Source organism: Rattus rattus, chromosome 1 (assembly GCF_011064425.1).
Source record: "Rattus rattus isolate New Zealand chromosome 1, Rrattus_CSIRO_v1, whole genome shotgun sequence".
In the NCBI taxonomy this organism is placed as follows: domain Eukaryota; kingdom Metazoa; phylum Chordata; class Mammalia; order Rodentia; family Muridae; genus Rattus; species Rattus rattus.
In genome coordinates, this window is record NC_046154.1 from 249736937 (window position 1) to 249755884 (window position 18948).

The following is an 18948-nucleotide window of genomic DNA, read 5'->3' on the forward strand; positions in this document are numbered from 1 at the left end:
CACACTCTCCTCCCTTTCTGCCCATCTCTTCTGTCCCTTTCAGGGGCCTCTCCTCATCTCTGAGCTTCTCCCGGTCTCTCTCCACAGCCTTTGTTCTTGCTAAGAGCACTTTCAAGAGGTAGGTTACTACATCACATGATTTAATTTTGAGTTCTTTTAAAAGGTATCTGTTTTGACAACATCCAACCACTTACGAGAATACTTTCCCCACCCATACAGTAATGCTGCATCTGGAAGACGTCACATAGGCAGTCTCGATTCTCCCCAACACCCACCATGGCTGCTGTATCCTCTTCTTTGTAAAGGAAGGTAGGTGTGCTCCCAGGTGGCAGAACTATGGCGGTAAAGTGACCCTGGACTGGAACCTATCTGGGGACTGGACACCTAAAGTGGTTATTCATACAAAGGGCTGTGGTATAGAAGTTTTCAGGACATGAGAGCCTTCAAGAGTTCATTGACAAAGGCACAGGGTTTCACAAAAACAATGTCCCAAAGGGCCAGGCCGAGAGTTCTGGAGGGAGTATAGGGGTTCAAGGTTCAGTAAGGGGTGGAGCCTGGTGATAGCTCTTGGGTTGGTCACTGGAGAGATACTGAAGAGCTGGCACAGGGCTCACTAGTGTTCACACATGGGCCCACCAGGAGAACTAGGGTTCACTAGTGTTCACACATGGGCCCACCAGGAGAACTAGGGTTCACTAGTGTTCACACATGGGCCCACCAGGAGAACTAGGGTTCACTAGTGTTCACACATGGGCCCACCAGGAGAACTAGGGTTCACTAGTGTTCACACATGGGCTCAACAGGAGAGGGGACTCGATGAACTTGGACACTGAGGTGCATGGGCTGCTAGGGTAGGGTTCTAGTGTTTTCTTGGGCCCCCCTGTTCATCCAGGGCCATCCTGTCCCTGCATGGTGCCAACCAGAAGAGGCTAGGGACTAGTGTTCACACCCCTGGGAGAACTAGGGTTCACTAGTGTTCACACACCCAGCCCAAAGGGAGGACAGTGTTCACACATGGGACTATGGAACACAAGGGTTCACTGTGACATGGGCCCTAGACAACTAGGGTTTGTTCCTTGGGTCTCCATTTGGAGAACATGGGAAGGAGGCCACCTGAGCTCAACAGGGAGGGGTGATGAAGGGGACACTGTGCACTGCTAGTGCAGCTCTCAGGTGTCAGGGCCGTTTTCTTCAGAAGTTCAACAGGAGGCCATCCTGGAGGAAATGTGCCCACAGAAGAGGAAATGACTCCAAATGTTCTCATTAAAGTCAATAAAGCCCAAAGGGAGACATTTTGAAAGGACTATGGAAAGTCTTTGGGATGGAATTAAACCTGATAGTTAGGTCAAAATATGTCTCCATTGCCAGAACACAAAGCACACAAAGCATGTCTGGTCAGGGGACACTGCACAAATTTATTCTTCAGAAATCTCAAGGTAGCCTTTTCCTGTCCATCAACAAGGAGGCAGATCTCATCCAATGTTCCTTTTAAACACAATAAAAAGATGATTTTTGAAAGAGATGTTAAAATTGGAGAGAGGAACTATCAACTGACTATCCTGTGTAATAATCCAGAAAATCCATATGACATGGAGGGCATGTCTGTGATGACTGGACAAATTTATTCTTCCAAATCTCTGTCAAGTCTTGAGCATTTCCTGTCCACAGGATCTCATCCAAGAACGGGAAATGATTTTAAACATCAGAGTCATTAAAATATTTGATTTTCCCACATTGGGCAGAAGAAGGAAGAGGAGAAGGTCATATCCTGTCACTGTCCTTCAAAATCCATGGTGGGAGGATTGATGCTCAGTGGACAGCATCCTCTGTCTAGGAGCATTTCACCCACAGGACCTCAGCTGGGAGAAGTGTGGTGGACACAACTCAGGAGCAGCCATGCTATGGCTCAGTCAGGACTCCCCAGCAGGGGAGCTTGGTTTAGTTGGGAAGTTGGGAGGTTGATGGATCTAAGAGCTGGAGTCTGATTGGAGGTCATGAGACTGTCCCATTTGTGTTCTGACTTCCTGTAGCTTAGTGTGCCCTCTCCCTTTAGCAGGAACTGCCTTAAAAGGGATACAGTCGGGGGCTCCCATGTGTTCATGGCTCTGTCCAGCACACTCCCTCCCAGTCCTCTGAGCTGCACTGAAGAGGAAGAGGTCACTGAATCAGGCTGTCGTGAAACTGGTTGAGCTCCTGCAGCTTCTGCTCCAGGTCCCGAGCCTGCTGTCGCAGCTCTGCAGCTGGCACTGACTTAGCTCCCTCATGCAAATGCTTTGAGTCTTCCACAAGCCTGACCACATCTATCAGGAGGAAAAGACCTGCAGTGGTTGCACCCATGATCCGGGCTTCTTTGGTCATTGCCAGAGCTGTACCTCCAAAGGCTTTCTGCACCTGTTTAGTGGTTTGGGTTGATGTCTTTCCTGCGGTCATGAGATGCTTGGCATTAGTTGCTAGGCAAGCGTTGGCTTTGGCCAGCTGAATGGCATTCATGTTCTTCTGGATGCCTTGTATGTTCTGGATGGAATTTGTAGATAAAGAAGCAAGTCTGGAGCCACTCTGCTCCAAAACTTCTCTCATCCCGTTCATCGTGTCTTTGGTTGGCACCAGCTTGCTGGCTTTACCTTTAGCAGACACCACGATTACTTTTTCCACAATGCTTGTGGAAACACTAGTCACAGCCGCTGCTGCTCCCAGCCCCATGCCAGTGGCTGACAGTGCCAGACTGACTCCTGCTGTCACAGGTACCAGAGCCAGGCCAAGGATTGTGAGGACTCCAGACACAGCACTGCTGGAGCTGGCCACCACCTGTGAGATGGTGCAGTCCCTGTGCACCTTGTCAACCTTGTCTGCCAGGGCGTGGAGCTTCTTGATGCACTCCTCGAGCTCCAGCCTCACCGGAGGATAAGCCTCCAAGAACCTTTCCTTGTCATTTTGGAGTTGGTGTTCATCTTCTGTATCAGAGTCAGCTGCATTCCCACCAAGGGCCTCCCTCAAGGCATCTTCCTCTTTCCTGTAACGGGAGAGCTGAGCTGAGTGAGGAAGACAGCTTGTAAAGTAAGATCTGTGCTGTGGAAACCACAGAGCATTCACGCTGAGGCACTGGAGAATGTTACGGCTCTGTAAGCTCTTCCTTACCGTGATGCACATGCTCGACAAGCCATGCCATTCTCAGTTCCTAAGGACCAATGAATTCAAAACCATCTATAATTGACCTTTAATTTTTTATCTTATGTATATGAGTGCTTCTCCTGCATTGTGCCTGGGTACCATATTCACCAGTGGGGCCCGTGGAGGACAGAGGAAGGAAGGCATTAGATCCCTAGGACTGGAGTTCCAACAGTTCTGAGCCATTGTGAGGGGGCTGGGCGCTGACTGACTCAGTCATCTGGAAGAGCAGCCTGTGCTCCTCATCACTGAGCTGCCTCTCTAGGGTGCCCTCCAGCACACCCTGTTATTGCTAAACATTCAATAAAGGAGCCTTCCCCTCAAGGTCAGTGTCATCACTACCAAAGTACTTCTCTCTAGGAACTCAATACAAAGAGAAGTTAGAGGAAAAAAATAACCCTTTCATTTAGGGAACGTTAGTGTTCACTGAAGAGTTCACTTCCCTCAAGAATAGCAGTCTCTGGACCTCAGCTTCTGAGACCTGCCCTGTGTATCCTACAATGCCCTGCTGGTCAGGAGTGCCCATGTTTGCTTGGAGTCCTGGACTGTGAGACTCTGCAAATTGCACATCCTTAAGAAAGCAATTATATAGGACATTCTTATATAGGACATTCTTATGTAGGGCATTCTTATATAGGGCATTCTTTGAAGCCTGAGGTCTTTTTGCCCTGCAGTGGTGTGTACTCCTGAGCTGGTGGAAAAGCTCACAGCTAAGATCCATCCACTCAAAACACAGCACATAGATTTCCCTCCCAGCTCTGACTGGAGATAAAGAAACACGAGTGGATTCCATACTCACGTGGGGGATTCCCATTCACAACATGAGCTCTCATCCCCAAGGCATCTCACTGTGACTCTGTAAGAATTTAAGTAACAGGCAAAATTGAGAATTCAAAAACACGTAGGTTCCGAAGCTGCACCCCCTCCCCAAAGAATTCTCAGCCTGAGAAAGGTGAGGTGTGGTGAGGATTTTTGCTGTCACTTCTGACCCCAGACCAGAGGAAGGAGACACGGAAGGTACTGACTTCCATGGTGGAAAAAGACCCAGATCACTCGTGTGGATGGTGTATTTGATGAAGGCCCAGCAAACTTCTGGACACTGAAGCTTAGATTGACAAGATGTTTGTTCTTTGGAAAAACTTTGTGTCTTCTAAACTTCTTTCCCAGTATGGATGGGCCTTGGCTTCCCATGACTTTCTTGTGCATCTTGCACTTGTCCTGCCAAGGCTTGGCAGGAATCAGAAGTCAGGTTGTGCGAACACCCTACCTTTGATGCTTAACCTCCATCAGGTTCCCATGTCTGGTCTTTAGGGAGGGGCGTTGGCCTTGGCTTTCCTCAGGAGGAACCCCATGAGGTCAGCTTCACAATGGCCCCTCTCTGCTCTCTACTACCTGTCACTCCACTCCTCTGTGGTAAGTCTCCAGCTGAACGGATATCCAGAATTGTTCTGTCTCTTTGTCTTGGAGCTGTAGTCCTGAACAGTGTCCGTCTACCTGTGTTAATGTGTGTCAGAATAACTGTTCTTTCCCATGGGAGCTTTCTTGGTGTGTGACACTCCATGTGACCTCTCACATGAGGCACTGTGTCCTGAGGACAACAGAAGATTCTGCTTAAAGCCCTTCAAGGGACCTGAGGATGTGGCTAGGCTGGTGAGGTGTTTGTCACACAGACAGCAGGACCCAAGTTCAGTCTTCCAGAGGCCACATAGGAAAGCCAGGTGCTGGGCCTGGGCTTGTCATCCCCATGTGGGGACCTCGTGCTTTCTGTCACCCAGTCTAGCGACAGCCAGGTAAAGAAAGGTAATTGTCATTGTAATGGGGCTGGAGAGATTGTCCTTCATTCAGATTGTATGGTTCTCTTGCAGAAAAAGTGAGTTCCATTCCCAGCACCCACACTTGGTGGCTCAGCTGTAGGGGATCTGCTGTCCTCTCTGGGCCTTGATGAACTATGTACTTGCTTGTACTATGGGTCAGGGAGCTCACACACACCCTTGCTTACTGTATGTTCTTAAATTCTCCTTCTCCAAATACAGTCACCAGGGTTAGGGACGCAACTCAGTCACTAACATGGGTGACATCATTCAAATAGGTCTGGTGGCAGGTGCTCAGACATACACTTAACCAGTTCCATTTAAACTCCTATGCACTGTATTCTAACCCTGTTCTTTTCCATTCCCATCTAGGGAGAAAAAGGCCTCACTGAGTCTTTGCCTGAGTACCTCTCTTTCTTGCCCTGAAGGTCTCTTTGGAGTTTGTCTTCTTCTTCTCCATCAGAATCTTCAAAGATCTCAGCAAGAGCTTCTCTCAAGGCATCTTCCTCTTCCCTGTAATAGGGGAGACTGACTGATATAGGAAGATTGCTTGTAACATAAACTCACCCACATGCAAAGCACACACACACACGCGCACATGCACACACATGCACTCACATGTACAGAAACACACTAAAAAACTTTGAAAAGCTAACTTTTGATGAACACCTACTGCGTGCAGGCTACCTACTGTGTGCTGGCCATATGCTGGACTCCCCACATGTGTTATCTTATTATTCTCACAGTGCCAGTCAATGGTGACCAAATAAAGAAGAAGGTAATAAACTAACATGGTCACAGGAACGGCAATGGCAGGAATAATTTTGTTCCCTGTGGCTGCTGCCATCTTCCCTGGTAGAGAACATGGAGAGGGGAATATTTGCTGAGAAGAGACACCCTGAACCCTGAGTACTTGGTCTGTCTGGGGAGAGTATTCCTGCCTAGTAAAAGCCAACCAGGCCTGAACTCTGCTACTGCAGGCGTCCCTCAGGGAGGTGACCTGGACAAACCAACTCCTGCCACAAAATGTTTCCAGGATTCCTCTTCAGTCAGCAGGAGCTGCAGGTCCTCTAGGCTCCTCGTATCCAGGAGGTAGAAAAACACATTCTCAAGGAAGCATTTCTCCTCTAGATGGGAAGGAAATGTACATGGTTAGAGGACTATGCACAAGAATTTGAATGGATCAAGGACAAAGTCACGTTTGGGTCTGGAGAATGCCTCAGGCTGGAGCAAGGTGCCCTGCCTCTACAAGGACTGTGACACCCTGGGCTCAGCTGATAGGAAGCCACCTTGAGAGGGGTGGGGCTGCCTCTATTTTCCCTCCCTCCCTCCCCCCTCTCTCCTCCTGGCTTCCATTTTTCAGGCTGGGTATTGAGGAGGTGATTCCTGGGAATTTACTCAAGACAAAGTGTGGAAGGGGAGCTGCTCTGACCCAGGCCTGGGGAACTCTCTCTGCTCCACTCAGGTTTCTCATCTGTATCTTTGACTCCCCAGCAGGCATTCAGCGTAGAGGCTCTGGCACTCACAGGCTGTGTGGAACAAGACTGCTTACCTGGGGTGCCCATGACAGCTGCTAGGTCTAGGAGTCAGGCAGAGGACTTGACAGGTGTTCCTTCAGCTCACCAGGGTCCAGGCTACAGGAGGAAAAGGTACCCTGTGAGATAGAATGGGGACGGCTTAGTGATCAGGGATCTGGGACGCACAGTTCTTTCAACAGTGGCTGCCAAGGACCAAAGAACTTGACCCACAGTTTTTTTTTGTTTCCCTGGGCTCTGTCACTGCTATTTAATGACATTGGTCTTGTGATCCCAGCCCTGCTGCTCTCTCCCCAGCAAGGCAGAGGAACACTGTCCTATTGGGGACTGCTGTTCTGTTGGGGACACTGGAGAAGGCATCAGGTGAGAACACAGCCGTGGAGAAAGGACTGACTCTCAGAAAGAGATGGGGAGGAATGTTCTGGTGGCCTCTGCAGGCGGAAACTGTGTTTATTACACAGTTACTTTGAATTTGTTACATTGTTACTTTGAATACTTACTCTCTCAGTCACTGTTTCATTGTTGGGAAGAGACACCACGGCCAAGGCAGGGCTTATACAGAAAGCATTTAACTGAGGCTTGCTTACAGCTACAGAGGTTTAGCCCATTTATGGTCATGGTGAGGAGCATGGGGTCAGACAGGGTGTTAGGGAAGTTGAGGTTGTACATCCAGATCCACAGGCAGCAGGAAGAGAGAGAAAAGCTCAAAGTCCACCTCTAGTGACACACTCCAACAAGACCACATGCCCTAATTCCTCCCAAGTATCACCACACCCTAACGACCAAGCATCCAATATATTAGCCTGTGGTGGCCTTTCCTAGTCAAGCCACAACCCTTACTCTCCATGATGCTCTTGACTCCTTACTCATACACAATGAAGTCCTTACACACAATGGATGTGACTTTTCAGTGTTGATAGAGTGGGACCTTGAATCTGGGACTTTCTAATCCACATCCCACTTTCTGATGAGCAAACTCCACCATCTAAAAACACACTGCACTCCCTCCTGTTCATATTACATGTGTGCATTGTAGCATGCCTATGTTATAAATGGTTCTTCTGTAGCCACAGCACTGCCTTGTATCAAGTATCAGGTCCTCAGTTCAGCAAATTCACTGGGTTCCTCTGTGGCTTCCAAGGACCACACCCTCCTTGCTTCCATGATATCCTTGTCCCATCAGGCCCTGGAGTCCTGCTTGGTCTCTGCGCTGCTGGGTGCTGCCTTCGACTCCTGGACCTCATGATTTTCCTAATCACATGCAAACACTACTGCAGAGAATGTTCTCATTCCTGTCAGTGCCTGCATTTGAGATTATTTCTTTATGATGTTTGTAGAAGTTGATGACTGGATTAAAGAACGGTCACATCTAAACCCAGGCCACGTGTGCGGGGGCTCATTCCTTCATTCTCATCAGTGCTCAGTAGATTTTGCAGAGGGGTGGACCTCATAAAAAGAGAAACAGAAACTACAACGAGACTGCCTTGGGAGCCGAGGACGAAGGAAAACAAACATTCTTAGCAGTATCTGGAGAAGACAGCAGCTCCTCCTCCCAGGACCTGACTAGTTTGAGCATGAATGTAGTTGTTGCTATGGTGAGAGCTGGTGACTCATGCTCAGGACTGCGCAACACCCTTCTGATAGTTTCCTTTTCTTGCCAAAGCTCTCCAAGTGTTCTTGTAGCCTTGTCTGGCTTCACACGCAGTGTGTAGCCTAAGAGAACTTGAACTCCTAATCTCAGGTGTGCACCACCCACAAGTCAGGGTAGCAGGTGTATTTTCTCCCACCTATCATCTTGCTCGAGCTTTCCCATACTCACTCACCTGAAGTCAAAAGGCAATAGAAAGAGAATCTTTCAAAAAACAGAAGACATGGCATGTATTCTGAAGTCCCCTCCCCAAAGGGAAACCAAGGTCAGCTTCTAAAGCCCAGCCTCCTGTTCAATACTGCTAACAGGGACTTGGGACTTTAAGGGACAGGGAGGGAGTCATAATCGACAAAAACAAAATCACATAAATACAGAGATGCATTTTAAAGCTAACTTAGTGGCCAAAGAACTTACATTTCAGGACAATGTCTATTGATCCCATTCTAGGGGCTCATCTCTGCTGTAGCTGTCGGGTTGTGGAAGTGTGGAGCTTTATAGGAGAGTCAACCCAGCCAAGACTGTAGGATGCCCAGGTGGGGCCACACATCCACATGCTCGGCAGGCAGCAGAGTGAGCAGAGGAAACCTCCTGTCAGGGTGTGAGGGGTAGCTCAGACTAGCTAGCTGTAAGGCCATAGTGAGGTAGGAGGAACTGACCATCTGTATTCATCAGGGTTCTATAGAGCAACAGGGCTTATATAAAGACTCTATGTATACAGAATCACTAATATAGATTCATTAATTAGAATGACTCACAGACTGTGGTTTAGCTAGTCCAACAAAGGCTGCCTATGAACGGAAGGTTGGAGACTCCAGGAGCTGCTCAGTCCACAAGGCTGGATGTCTCAGTTGGTTTTCAGTACACTCTGGAGTCCTAGTGCCTGTGTAGAAACGGACTCGCTAGTGAGGCGAAGGCAAGCAGGCAAAGAGCAGACACTTCCTCCTTCCATGTCCTTATATAGGCTTCCAGCTGAAGGTGTGGCCCAGATTAGAGGCTGGCCTTACATTCTCAACTGGTTCGTCTTTATAGCCATCTGAAACAGAGTCCACAACACGCATGCGTGGCCGAGCCACCCAGAGGCAAAAACCGATAAGAAATAAACACTTTTGGAAACTTGTGTGATGAAGTTTGAAATCCACAGCTGAGTGAAGCGAGGTATGATTGGGAACTATGTGTGCGCCTGCGTTCACTGTGCTAGCATGCTGTTTAAATTGGTTCAAGAAAGACGTTTAAATTATTTCTACAGTCTAGACTCCAAGTCCCCCACAGCTGTGTGATCCAGAATGGGTTGTCTGGCTTCTTCCCTCTGAGCATCTCCAGGATCAGAGACAAGCACAGGTTTCCTGGTACCTAGTTCCCCTTGGACTCTGTGGCATGCACGTGTCAGCCGAGGAGAGCAGATACTGGCTAGGGATGAGCAGAGCAGCCAATCCTATTGTTGGGAAGGCTATTCTGAGATGGAAATTACAGTACATAATGTCACAGAGCTCTGATTCTGACTTTAAAGGGGAAATGCTATCTTTTAGTAGTCCAAAGTTTCTAGAATATTCTTTGCTTGTACAGGCACATAGGTGGCCCCTACCTGGACCTTTGTTCTTTCAAACACACTATGGCACCGTTCACAGGACTGTGTGCCTCCTGTCCCCACACTGACACTCTTTCCCACACAGACACACAGAACACCCTCTGTCTCCCTTCTACAGTCCCACAGACTGAAGAGAGGCTGGCTAAGGCCAAGGGTACAGGCTTGACCCCCACCTACTTAGCTTTCTTCAAGTATATGGAGCAGGGCAGTCTTTTCTGGGCCTCAGGTTCCCCCGTGGAACCTGGCATACAGACATACACTCAGTGAGAGTCATGGCCCAAGCTCTGGGTTCCTTGCGTCTCACAAGGCCACATGTGCCACCCTCAATTCATGCAGCAGTACCTTAGGGTCAACCCCAGGGTGGCCACGACACAAGGATGGGTGGATGGACTGTGGGTTCTCTCCTCTCCCGATTCACATCCTTCAAATCCTCCATTCCCAGAGGGCACCCAGCACAGCCACATTCCCTCTCCAGTTTCCTAATTGTATATGAGGCAGTCTGGAACTAAGTTCAATCCTTGGTGAGCCCATCCGATGGTTTCCCTTATTGAGCTTCCCAAGAGACTCGTTAGCTGGTTAGAACTTCAATAACTGGAGAGGTTGGAATGTTGCAGATCGAGAGCCCTAAGTAATTAAAGTAGTTTCTGACCATCTAGATTGCCCCGATAGCCACTCCTTGTCATCTCTGCATTGACCTTAACATCCGGAGACTATCAGATATCGACCTTTCGAGATGTATTAACTTAACAGACTCCTAGGTTCACCAACCCGCAAGCTAACGATGTCATCAGCCAGCATCTGAGGCCTGGAGCTGAGATTTGTCCCTCTGCTTTGCTGTCACTGTCTCTGATGTTTCCGCAAATGGATCAGAAAAGTGCTCTGATTCGAGACTTTTTGTTTTCTTATTACAAAGGGGTCACGACGTGGTTAGTTGCTATGTTGGAGCACGGATTTTGGAATAACCTAAATCTGCCTTCCTGGTCTGTGATCACTCCCATTTGGCTCCAGAATAAACTATGTCTTATGCCTTTCAAGGTGAGCGTTGGATTTTTGTGTTGACGACGGTAATGAGCAGGGCCTCCGACCCTAGACTTGGGACTTGCTGTCAGTTCTTGTGTGTGTGTGTGTGTGTGTGTGTGTGTGTGTGTGTGTGTGTGTTTTCAGTTACTGCCTCAGGGATGGAGGGGAGGGTTCAGGCACACTGTCCACCCTGGCTCCATAATCCACAGGAACAAAACCCCAAGGATAAAGACGGGAGGGGAGGAGTACCCACCCACACAGACATTGAGCCTCCTGAGGGAGCCATAGTGTCCCAGAGCTTGCATAGGAGGGTACCGTACTGCGTCTGGTGCTCTTGTAAAGAACCCGGGCTGGCTACCAGCAGTTACAGGCTATGCTGAGAGTTCCAAGGATCCCTGTCAAAGTCTCCAAGTTCTCATGTCCCAGGATAAAGAACTGAATCAGACACTTGGTGAATAGCAATGGAAACAATTTATTTGATGCCACCCCTGAGGGTGGGAGTGGGCTGGGGAGCTGGGGGCTGCGACTTGTTTAGAGAGCACACACCTTTCTCTCTGGTTTGTGTTTAGTGGGGTTTCCAGGGGCTCAGATGAGGAGGGTTTTCTAGTCTTTCGAAACTGCCTTTTCTCCATGTTTAGTCTAGATTTCAATCTTCCCAGTCCCTCTTGCAGCACATCCTCTGGTCCCTCGTCTCAGGCTCCAGTGGATCTCATTTGATCCACTGCTCCGTCCTCTAACCTTGCTGTGTTCATCAGCAGGCCTCCACACTATGTCCCTCGGACCTGACTGTAGTCTTGCTCTCCTTCTAACAGCACCTCCATGGTCCCTACCTCTGTCCAGGTCCTCTCCCCTGATGTCTGCATGTCTTGGGGGATGGGGTGACTGGCTGGAACCTGATCAGATTGTCTCGTAGACGTTCATGAGCTCCCCTAGCTTCTCCTCCAGCTCCTGAGCCAGCTTCCTTAGTGCTGCTGCCGATTCGGAAGCAGACCCTTCGTACAACTGCTTCGACTCGTTCACAAGGCTCCCCACATCACGCAAGAGGGTGACCCCGGTGGTGGTGGCACTGCGGATCAGGTCTTCCTTGCTCATCGACAGAGGGGTTCCTTTCAGACTGGCCCGCACCTGTTTAGCCCGTTGGGCAGGGATGCTATCTGCATTGATGAGGGCCCTGGCATCTTCTTCTAGGCGAGGGTTGGCTCTGACCAGACTGAGGGCATTCATGTGCTGCTCAAGGGCTTCCAGGTCTCTGGTGATATCTCTGGTAGCCTGAGGGATCTCGCTGGCAATCCTAGCCACACTTGTGCCAGCTTCCTCCAGTATATCCATGGCGGTTGAACCATGGTGACCAGCTTCGACTCCATCCAAAACCCTGCTTGTTTCCTTCATGATTGAAGTAGCAACATTAGTCACAGTAGCTGCTACCCCCAGCCCCAAGCCTGCTGCCGAGAGCACCAGACTTCCCTCTGCTGACTCAGGTGCCAGAAAGAGACCAAAGAGGTTCAGGATGTCGGAGGCAACACTGAAGGAGTCAGCCACCATGTTGGAGACGGTGCAGCCCCTGTGCAGTTCCTCAGCATGGTTGGCTAGGGCGTGGAGCTGGCTGATGTGCTCCTCCAAGTCTGCTTTCAAGCAAGGAAATGCTTTCACAAACTTCTCCTTGCCTTTCCAGCCTTTCCGAGATCTGCCTCTGTCTGCTATGGCCAAGAGTGCTGTCAGATCCCTCAGTGCTTTGTGGAGGGCCGCTGCCCTATCCCTGTAAGAGCAGAGGCGAGCAGTGTGAGAAAGACGGCTCGTCTCTGTGTAAAACAAACCTGCCCCACAGTGATCTGAATTATCAGGGCCCAGGAAGGACCCTAGAGTCATGTGGAGTTTCCCCGTTGGTGAGTGATGTTAGGTGTTTTAAATAGGCTTTCTGGTCTTTCATAGGGGCTGAGTCATTTTAAGGCTGGGGAGACACTCAGCTGAGGAAGTGCTCATCATATAAGCACACAAACCTGAGTGCCATCCTTCAAACCCAAGCTAAAACAGCTGGGCCCGGGTGGCCTGGTTCTATAATCTCATGCTCGGATAGGTAGAGACAGGTGGATCCTGGGACCCACTGACCTACGTGTTAGAATATTTCCCAGAGGCCACCAATTGGGACTGGCTGGAGTGGTTATGCTTGTCCTGAGAGAACCAGTCATGTGGGGATTAGAGGAAGTGTTGGGGCATCCCATAGCAGTGACCTGGGCAACTTGGCCTTTGATACAAACTCCTCCCAGGCTTCCTCTGCAGTCAGCAGGTGATGCAGGTATCCACGGCTTGCCATGTTCTGGAGATACCCAGGGGCTCCCTGATGGTGTGTCTGCTGTCTACATGGAAAACAGAAGGAAGTCAGTGACAGGGTAGAGGAGCCGGCCTGGCATGGAGCCTCAGGTGCTTAATGTCGTGTCTTGAGCGTTTGTCCCAGGAAGCTATGTTGATGTGTTGGTCACCAGTGTTGTCACCATCTGAACTGTGTCCTTCGTTTCTTATGTTCTAGCCGTGAGGCCCGGTATCTATATTTACAGATACAGTCTCCATGGGAGTGAAGTAATTACAGTAAATCAGTATAAACATGGGTCCCTCATCCGCAGTCCTGTGCAATGACTCACACTCTCTTCCCTCTTTCTCCATACAACCTCCCTCCCCCGAGGTGTTGGAAAGCACACCAGGAGTGTCCCCCTCACAGTAACCAACCTGCCTCACCTTCATGATGGACATTGGCTTCCAGAGCTGAGGGAAAATCTCTCACCCTGAGGCATTGTGGGATGGGAGCCAAGATAACTTGTGTGCCAGAGACACCACATTGCTTTGCAGGGAAATGAACCATTTTCAGCTTAGAGCAAACAGAAAGTAAAGACTGAGCACTGGAAAGGGGGGAAAAACTCAAAACTGGTTTACATCCACCAGAGACATCTGGGGCAACAAACACTGTGGTGCCCGTTCCTTCACGGGTGACTTCAGTCTATCTGGTTCTGATCTGGCTTTTTCCTTTTCTTTTTCTTTTTGGCTCAAGAGGAACATTCAGAGGAGAAATTGAGTCCGCATCAGAGCATGTTGAACACAGTAAGGTGAATATTAGTTTTGTATTATAGTCACAGTGCATGGATCTACGTAGATTACAGAGCCCCAAATCGCCCTCTTCAGACAAGAGTCTAAGAGAAGTATTTCTTCCTCAATGGAAGCCTCACAAATTACACGAAAGTCATTCATCTGCACTGACTTTGGGAGTTGTGACTAGGCCACATGGCCTGCTGTCCTCCATACCCTCAGGTTCTCCCTGTCATGGTCAGGGCACTGGCTTTGATCCTTGGTGACCTCATCCTTGTCTGCTGTAAAGGCTGCCAGGTCTAGTCTGAGAGCAGAACACGGGCAAGGTAGATAGTTATGGCTACCTCGAGAGGCTGTGAGAGCTTCTGGGTCTTTGGACCAGTCACAGGATCTTTCAGAGGTTTTCCTTACAGCTCACCAGATGCTCAGGCTCCATGGAAGAAGAAACACAGTGTGGGAGGAAGTGGGGGACCCCTGTAGCAAAAGCAGACAGGTGGCCATGGGTCTAGTTGTTCCACAGTCCCCCTCGAGGGTCGCTGCCAAGACTCAAAAGGACTTAATTCACAGAGCTCAGTCTTTCCCTGAGCTCCACTGCCACTCCCTGATGAGGTCAATCATCCAGCTCCATTCTGTCTCCCTCACCCCAGCCAGGGCAGTGGCCTCCTGCCCTGTGGTGTCCAAGGTAAGTAAGTGTGAGAAACCGAGGCTGTGAAAAAGAATCAAGTCAACACAATAAAGGGAGAGATGGGAAGAATGTTTTGCCGACTCCAAGGGGATGGGAATTATGTTCGAGTTATAATAGCTAATTTCAGCTGAGCAACTGTTTCAGGGGCCTGAGTTCCCAGGCCATGTGTGGATGAGGTCTCTGAGAGGAGGAGGCAAGCGTGCGTTCTGCTTGCTCTGTTTAGATCCTGGAGGACATCCTGTTGTTGTGCATGAGCAAGATCCTATGCAAAGGTAAAGTTAGTGTCTGGACCATGCTCCGAGGCCTTCTAGCTGCCTGTGGTGAGCTCTGTGGGTATCTCCCTTTGTAAATTGCATCCCTGCAGATAATGTGTTACAGTCCCAAGATGGAGCCATCCAGGAATGAAGACAAAAAGTGAGGTCCCAAAACGGCAACCAACAGATTGGGAAAAGATCTTTACCAATCCTACAACAAATAGAGGCCTTATATCCAAAATATACAAAGAACTCAAAAAGTTAGACAACAGGGAGACAAATAACCCTATTAAAAATGGGGTTCAGAGCTAAACAAAGAATTCACAGCTGAGGAATGCCGAATGGCTGAGAAACACCTAAAGAAATGTTCAACATCTTTAGTCATAAGGGAAATGCAAATCAAAACAACCCTGAGATTCCACATCACACCCACCACAATGGCTAAGATCAAAAACTCAGGTGACAGCAGATGCTGGTGAGGATGTGCAGAAAGAAGAACACTCCTCCATTGTTGGTGGGATTGCAGACTGGTCCAACCATTCTGGAAATCAGTCTGGAGGTTCCTCAGAAAATTGGACATTGAACTGCCTGAGGATCCAGCTATACCTCTCTTGGGCATATACCCAAAAGATGCCCCAACATATAAAAAAGACACGTGCTCCACTATGTTCATAGCAGCCTTATTTATAATAGCCAGAAGTTGGAAAGAACCCAGATGCCCTTCAACAGAGGAATGGATACAGAAAATGTGGTACATCTACACAATGGAATATTACTCAGCTATCAAAAACAATGACTTTATGAAATTCGTAGGCAAATGGTTGGAACTGGAAAATATCATCCTGAGTGAGGTAACCCAATCACAGAAAAACACACATGGTATGCACTCATTGATAAGTGGCTATTATCCCAAATGCTTGAATTACCCTAGATGCCTAGAACTAATGAAACTCAAGATGGATGATCAAAATGTGAATGCTTCACTCCTTCTTTAAAAGGGGAACAAGAATACCCTTGGCAGGGAATAGAGAGGCAAAGATTAAAACAGACACAGAAGGAACACCCATTCAGAGCCTGCCCCACATGTGGCCCATACATATACAGCCATCCAATTAGACAAGATGGATGAAGCAAAGAAGGCAGGCTGACAGGAGCGGATGTAGATCTCTCCTGAGAGACACAGCCAGAATACAGCAAATACAGAGGCGAATGCCAGCAGCAAACCACTGAACTGAGAATAGGACCCCCGTTGAAGGAATCAGAGAAAGAACTGGAAGAGCTTGAAGGGCTCGAGACCCCATATGTACAACAATGCCAAGCAACCAGAGCTTCCAGGGACTAAGCCACTACCTAAAGACTATACATGGACTGACCCTGGACTCTGACCTCATAGGTAGCAATGAATATCCTAGTAAGAGCACCAGTGGAAGGGGAAGCCCTGGGTCCTGCTAAGACTGAACCCCCAGTGAACTAGATTGTTGGGGGAGAGCGGCAATGGGGGAGGATGGGGGGGAACACCCATAAAGAAGGGGAGGGGGAGGGATTAGGGGGAAGTTGGCCCGCAAAACGGGAAAGGGAATAACACTGAAATGTATATAAGAAATACTCAAGTTAATAAAAAAAAAAAAAAAAGTGAGGTCCTTCCTATGTGGAAACAGTACACCACAGCAGGGTCCTTTCTTGGGTCTCTTTCTCTATACACAGAATAGTAGAGAAATCCATGGACACAGCTGGCCAACACTTCCTGTAGTGCACATCTAGACTCCCCCAGGCCTCCTGCTCACAGCCCTGAACTGTGGCTGGTTCTTTTTACCAACCTGTATCCAGCCTTGGGTGAGCCTTCCCCAGCACTGTGAGCTATTGCAGGTTCACCTGCTCATGGGAGCCCATCTGGGACTTTGGGCTGGAGGACACAACTGCTCCTGTGTCTTTGAAGAAAGCTATGGGGTGTCCCTGCCAGGACACCCAAGGTTGGCTTCTCTATTAAGCTGTAGCAGCCCGGGCCACTTCCAGGAAGACGGCATCTCGTTAGCTTCCCGGCCTCATCTCAAAAGGACAGTGGCTCTGATGACGTCAGATGTCAGGGTACTCTGTGCAGAAACCAGGACCACCACCCTGCCTCACTGTTCTCCACCTAGAATTTGTTTTTCTCAGACATGAGGCCCCTAACCCAGTGACTGAGGGACCCAGTCTTGACCGACAAGCACAAGAAGAAGGTTGTTGAGGCCCTCTCAGGGACCTTCCTGAGGCACAGGTGTGAAGGGGAGCGGGGTTGCACCCCCTCACTTCCCTTTTTTCTCCCAAAGTTTCTAGAACGTTCTCTGCTTCTACAGGCACAGAGGACTAATGCCTCCACCCCCACACACCTGAGGTCTGATCATTCACCTCATGGTAATTAACAAACAGGTCATGAACTGTTTACATGATTGTTCATATTTCCCTCCCTGCCCCCATGCTGATACCCTTCCCCTCCGAATTCACAGACCCCTTTCTGTCTTCTCTATCCCCCCACAGACTGGACGGAAGGCTAGCAGAGGCCCAAAGGAGTCAGGCTGTGACCCACCGCTCAGCTTCTTTCACAGAGTCCTCAGCACAACACAATTCCGTCTTCAGTTGCCCTGGACAGGGTGAAGACAGGCTCGAAGACAGTTCATGGCATAATCTGTGGACTTCTTTTATCTGCCAGCCAACATTTATCCCAGACTGGTCTTGACAGCAATAATCCTGATCCAATGTCAGCATGCTCGAAAAAACCTATGGGTTCTGAGCCTCCTGTTCTCCTCCACATCCTTCAGTTTCTACATGTCCCTAACTGGTGACATCTCATAAATTTGTTTTCTGTCCAGACCCTGCTGTCCAGGTCGTAGGCGTCCTGGCACTTGCGCTGAGCCCGAGACCACTTGGTGATCCCATCGGAGGGATTACCCATCCTGCCTTGTGTTTAGTGCAGAGGGAGAGGAACAGCCTGACACCAACCTGGCTACAAGTCCAGTTTTTCTGAACGCAGGGCTGCACAGGACACTTACCTTCCCCGAGTCCACTCCTAGAATGAGGCAGTTATGCTCTGTCTTGAGGTAGCTTTATGAAGATGCAGAGGCAGAGGGGTGAAGAGGCTCAACTTACTGAGCTTGAACCGGATCAGACGGCCGTGGCTGTGTAGAGGCAGTTGGCCGATGCACCTCTGAGTCATAAGGACAAGCAGCCTCCAGCCTTATAGCCAGATCCAGGAAATGGAAAGTGAAACTCTCATCTCTTAGTTGGCCGTGGACCAATCCACACACTGGAACAGGCCCATGTAGGATGCTGCCAAGAATCTCGCCTACTTTGCCTACTCAAAAGAATGACTTCAGTTCAACATTTCATATTCTGCTTTGGCTGACCCATCTTGGGTGGGGCTTCCAATGGTGGGAAGACCCACGACCACTAACTGTGGAGCCCTCCCCTGATCACTTCCACCACCTCCTGCTCTGCCAAACCCCTGAAGTTCCCTAGCACACCTCCATCCCAACCCCTCGTACACTTCAGGAGAACATCTCTGTCCCTGTTGGTTGATGAAGAGAGAGCTGATGCAGAAGGTGGCAGGCTCCTGCTCTGCCCTGAGACCCATCACCCACTGACTCTGTGAGAAACCCCCAGCATCTTCCACTGCAGACACACTGGCTCCCTGATTGGCTCTATGACCCCTGGAGCAGAGGAGACACAGCCTCTTGCTGACAGAAGTATCAAATCTACAACTCAGGCAGCTTGAGGGCCGTGGGAGAGCTCAACTTTGCTCTAGGAAGCAGGGGATTTCAGCATGGCTGGACCGCAGTGGCCAAGTACTCCTACATTGGGACAGGTTCTGTCCCACACATGTATGGGCCTCAGTGGCCATCCCCACACAGCTTTTGAGATAAGGACAGCAGGTGACATGGGATCCTGAACCCTACTGCTGCCAACATACTTTAACATTTGGGAGGGGCAATGGTTAGACCTCAGGACTCCTGGACTTGCCAAGACTTAAACTTAGACCATAGACACTTGCTACCATACTTAGTTGTTTGAAGGTGGGTAGTTCAGTTCCCAGCACCCATATCAAGTGGATTGCAACATCCTATACCTCCAGCTCCAGGGGATTTGACACGCTGTTATGATCTCTGTAGGCACTGCAGGCAACTGGAACACACACAC

The 18948-nt window shown here is 49.4% G+C and overlaps 2 protein-coding genes across 5 annotated transcripts; both read right to left on the minus strand.

Moving 5' to 3' along the window:
• Positions 1–1911: 1911 nt before the first annotated feature.
• On the minus strand, positions 1912–17893 carry LOC116913668 (apolipoprotein L3-like). 4 transcript variants are annotated; one of them, XM_032917966.1, is made up of 6 exons: positions 17805–17893; positions 8915–9039; positions 6529–6630; positions 5977–6103; positions 5385–5489; positions 1912–3010 (listed from the first exon to the last, which is right to left on the minus strand). In XM_032917966.1, the coding sequence occupies exons 3-6, from the start codon at positions 6539–6541 to the stop codon at positions 2158–2160; spliced, it is 1098 nt and encodes a 365-aa protein (XP_032773857.1). In that variant the 5' UTR covers positions 6542–6630; positions 8915–9039; positions 17805–17893; the 3' UTR covers positions 1912–2157. The 4 variants fall into 4 exon arrangements, with proteins under 4 accessions (XP_032773857.1, XP_032773870.1, XP_032773864.1 ...); XM_032917979.1 differs by lacking the exon at positions 8915–9039; XM_032917973.1 differs by lacking the exon at positions 17805–17893 and having other exon boundaries at positions 6529–6610; positions 8915–9097.
• LOC116913694 (apolipoprotein L3-like) lies at positions 11225–17949 on the minus strand. Its single transcript, XM_032917990.1, has 3 exons — positions 17805–17949; positions 12993–13118; positions 11225–12520 (listed from the first exon to the last, which is right to left on the minus strand). Exons 2-3 carry the CDS (start codon positions 13073–13075, stop codon positions 11662–11664), a joined length of 942 nt encoding a protein of 313 aa, XP_032773881.1. The 5' UTR covers positions 13076–13118; positions 17805–17949; the 3' UTR covers positions 11225–11661.
• Between the last annotated feature and the right edge of the window lie 999 nt (positions 17950–18948).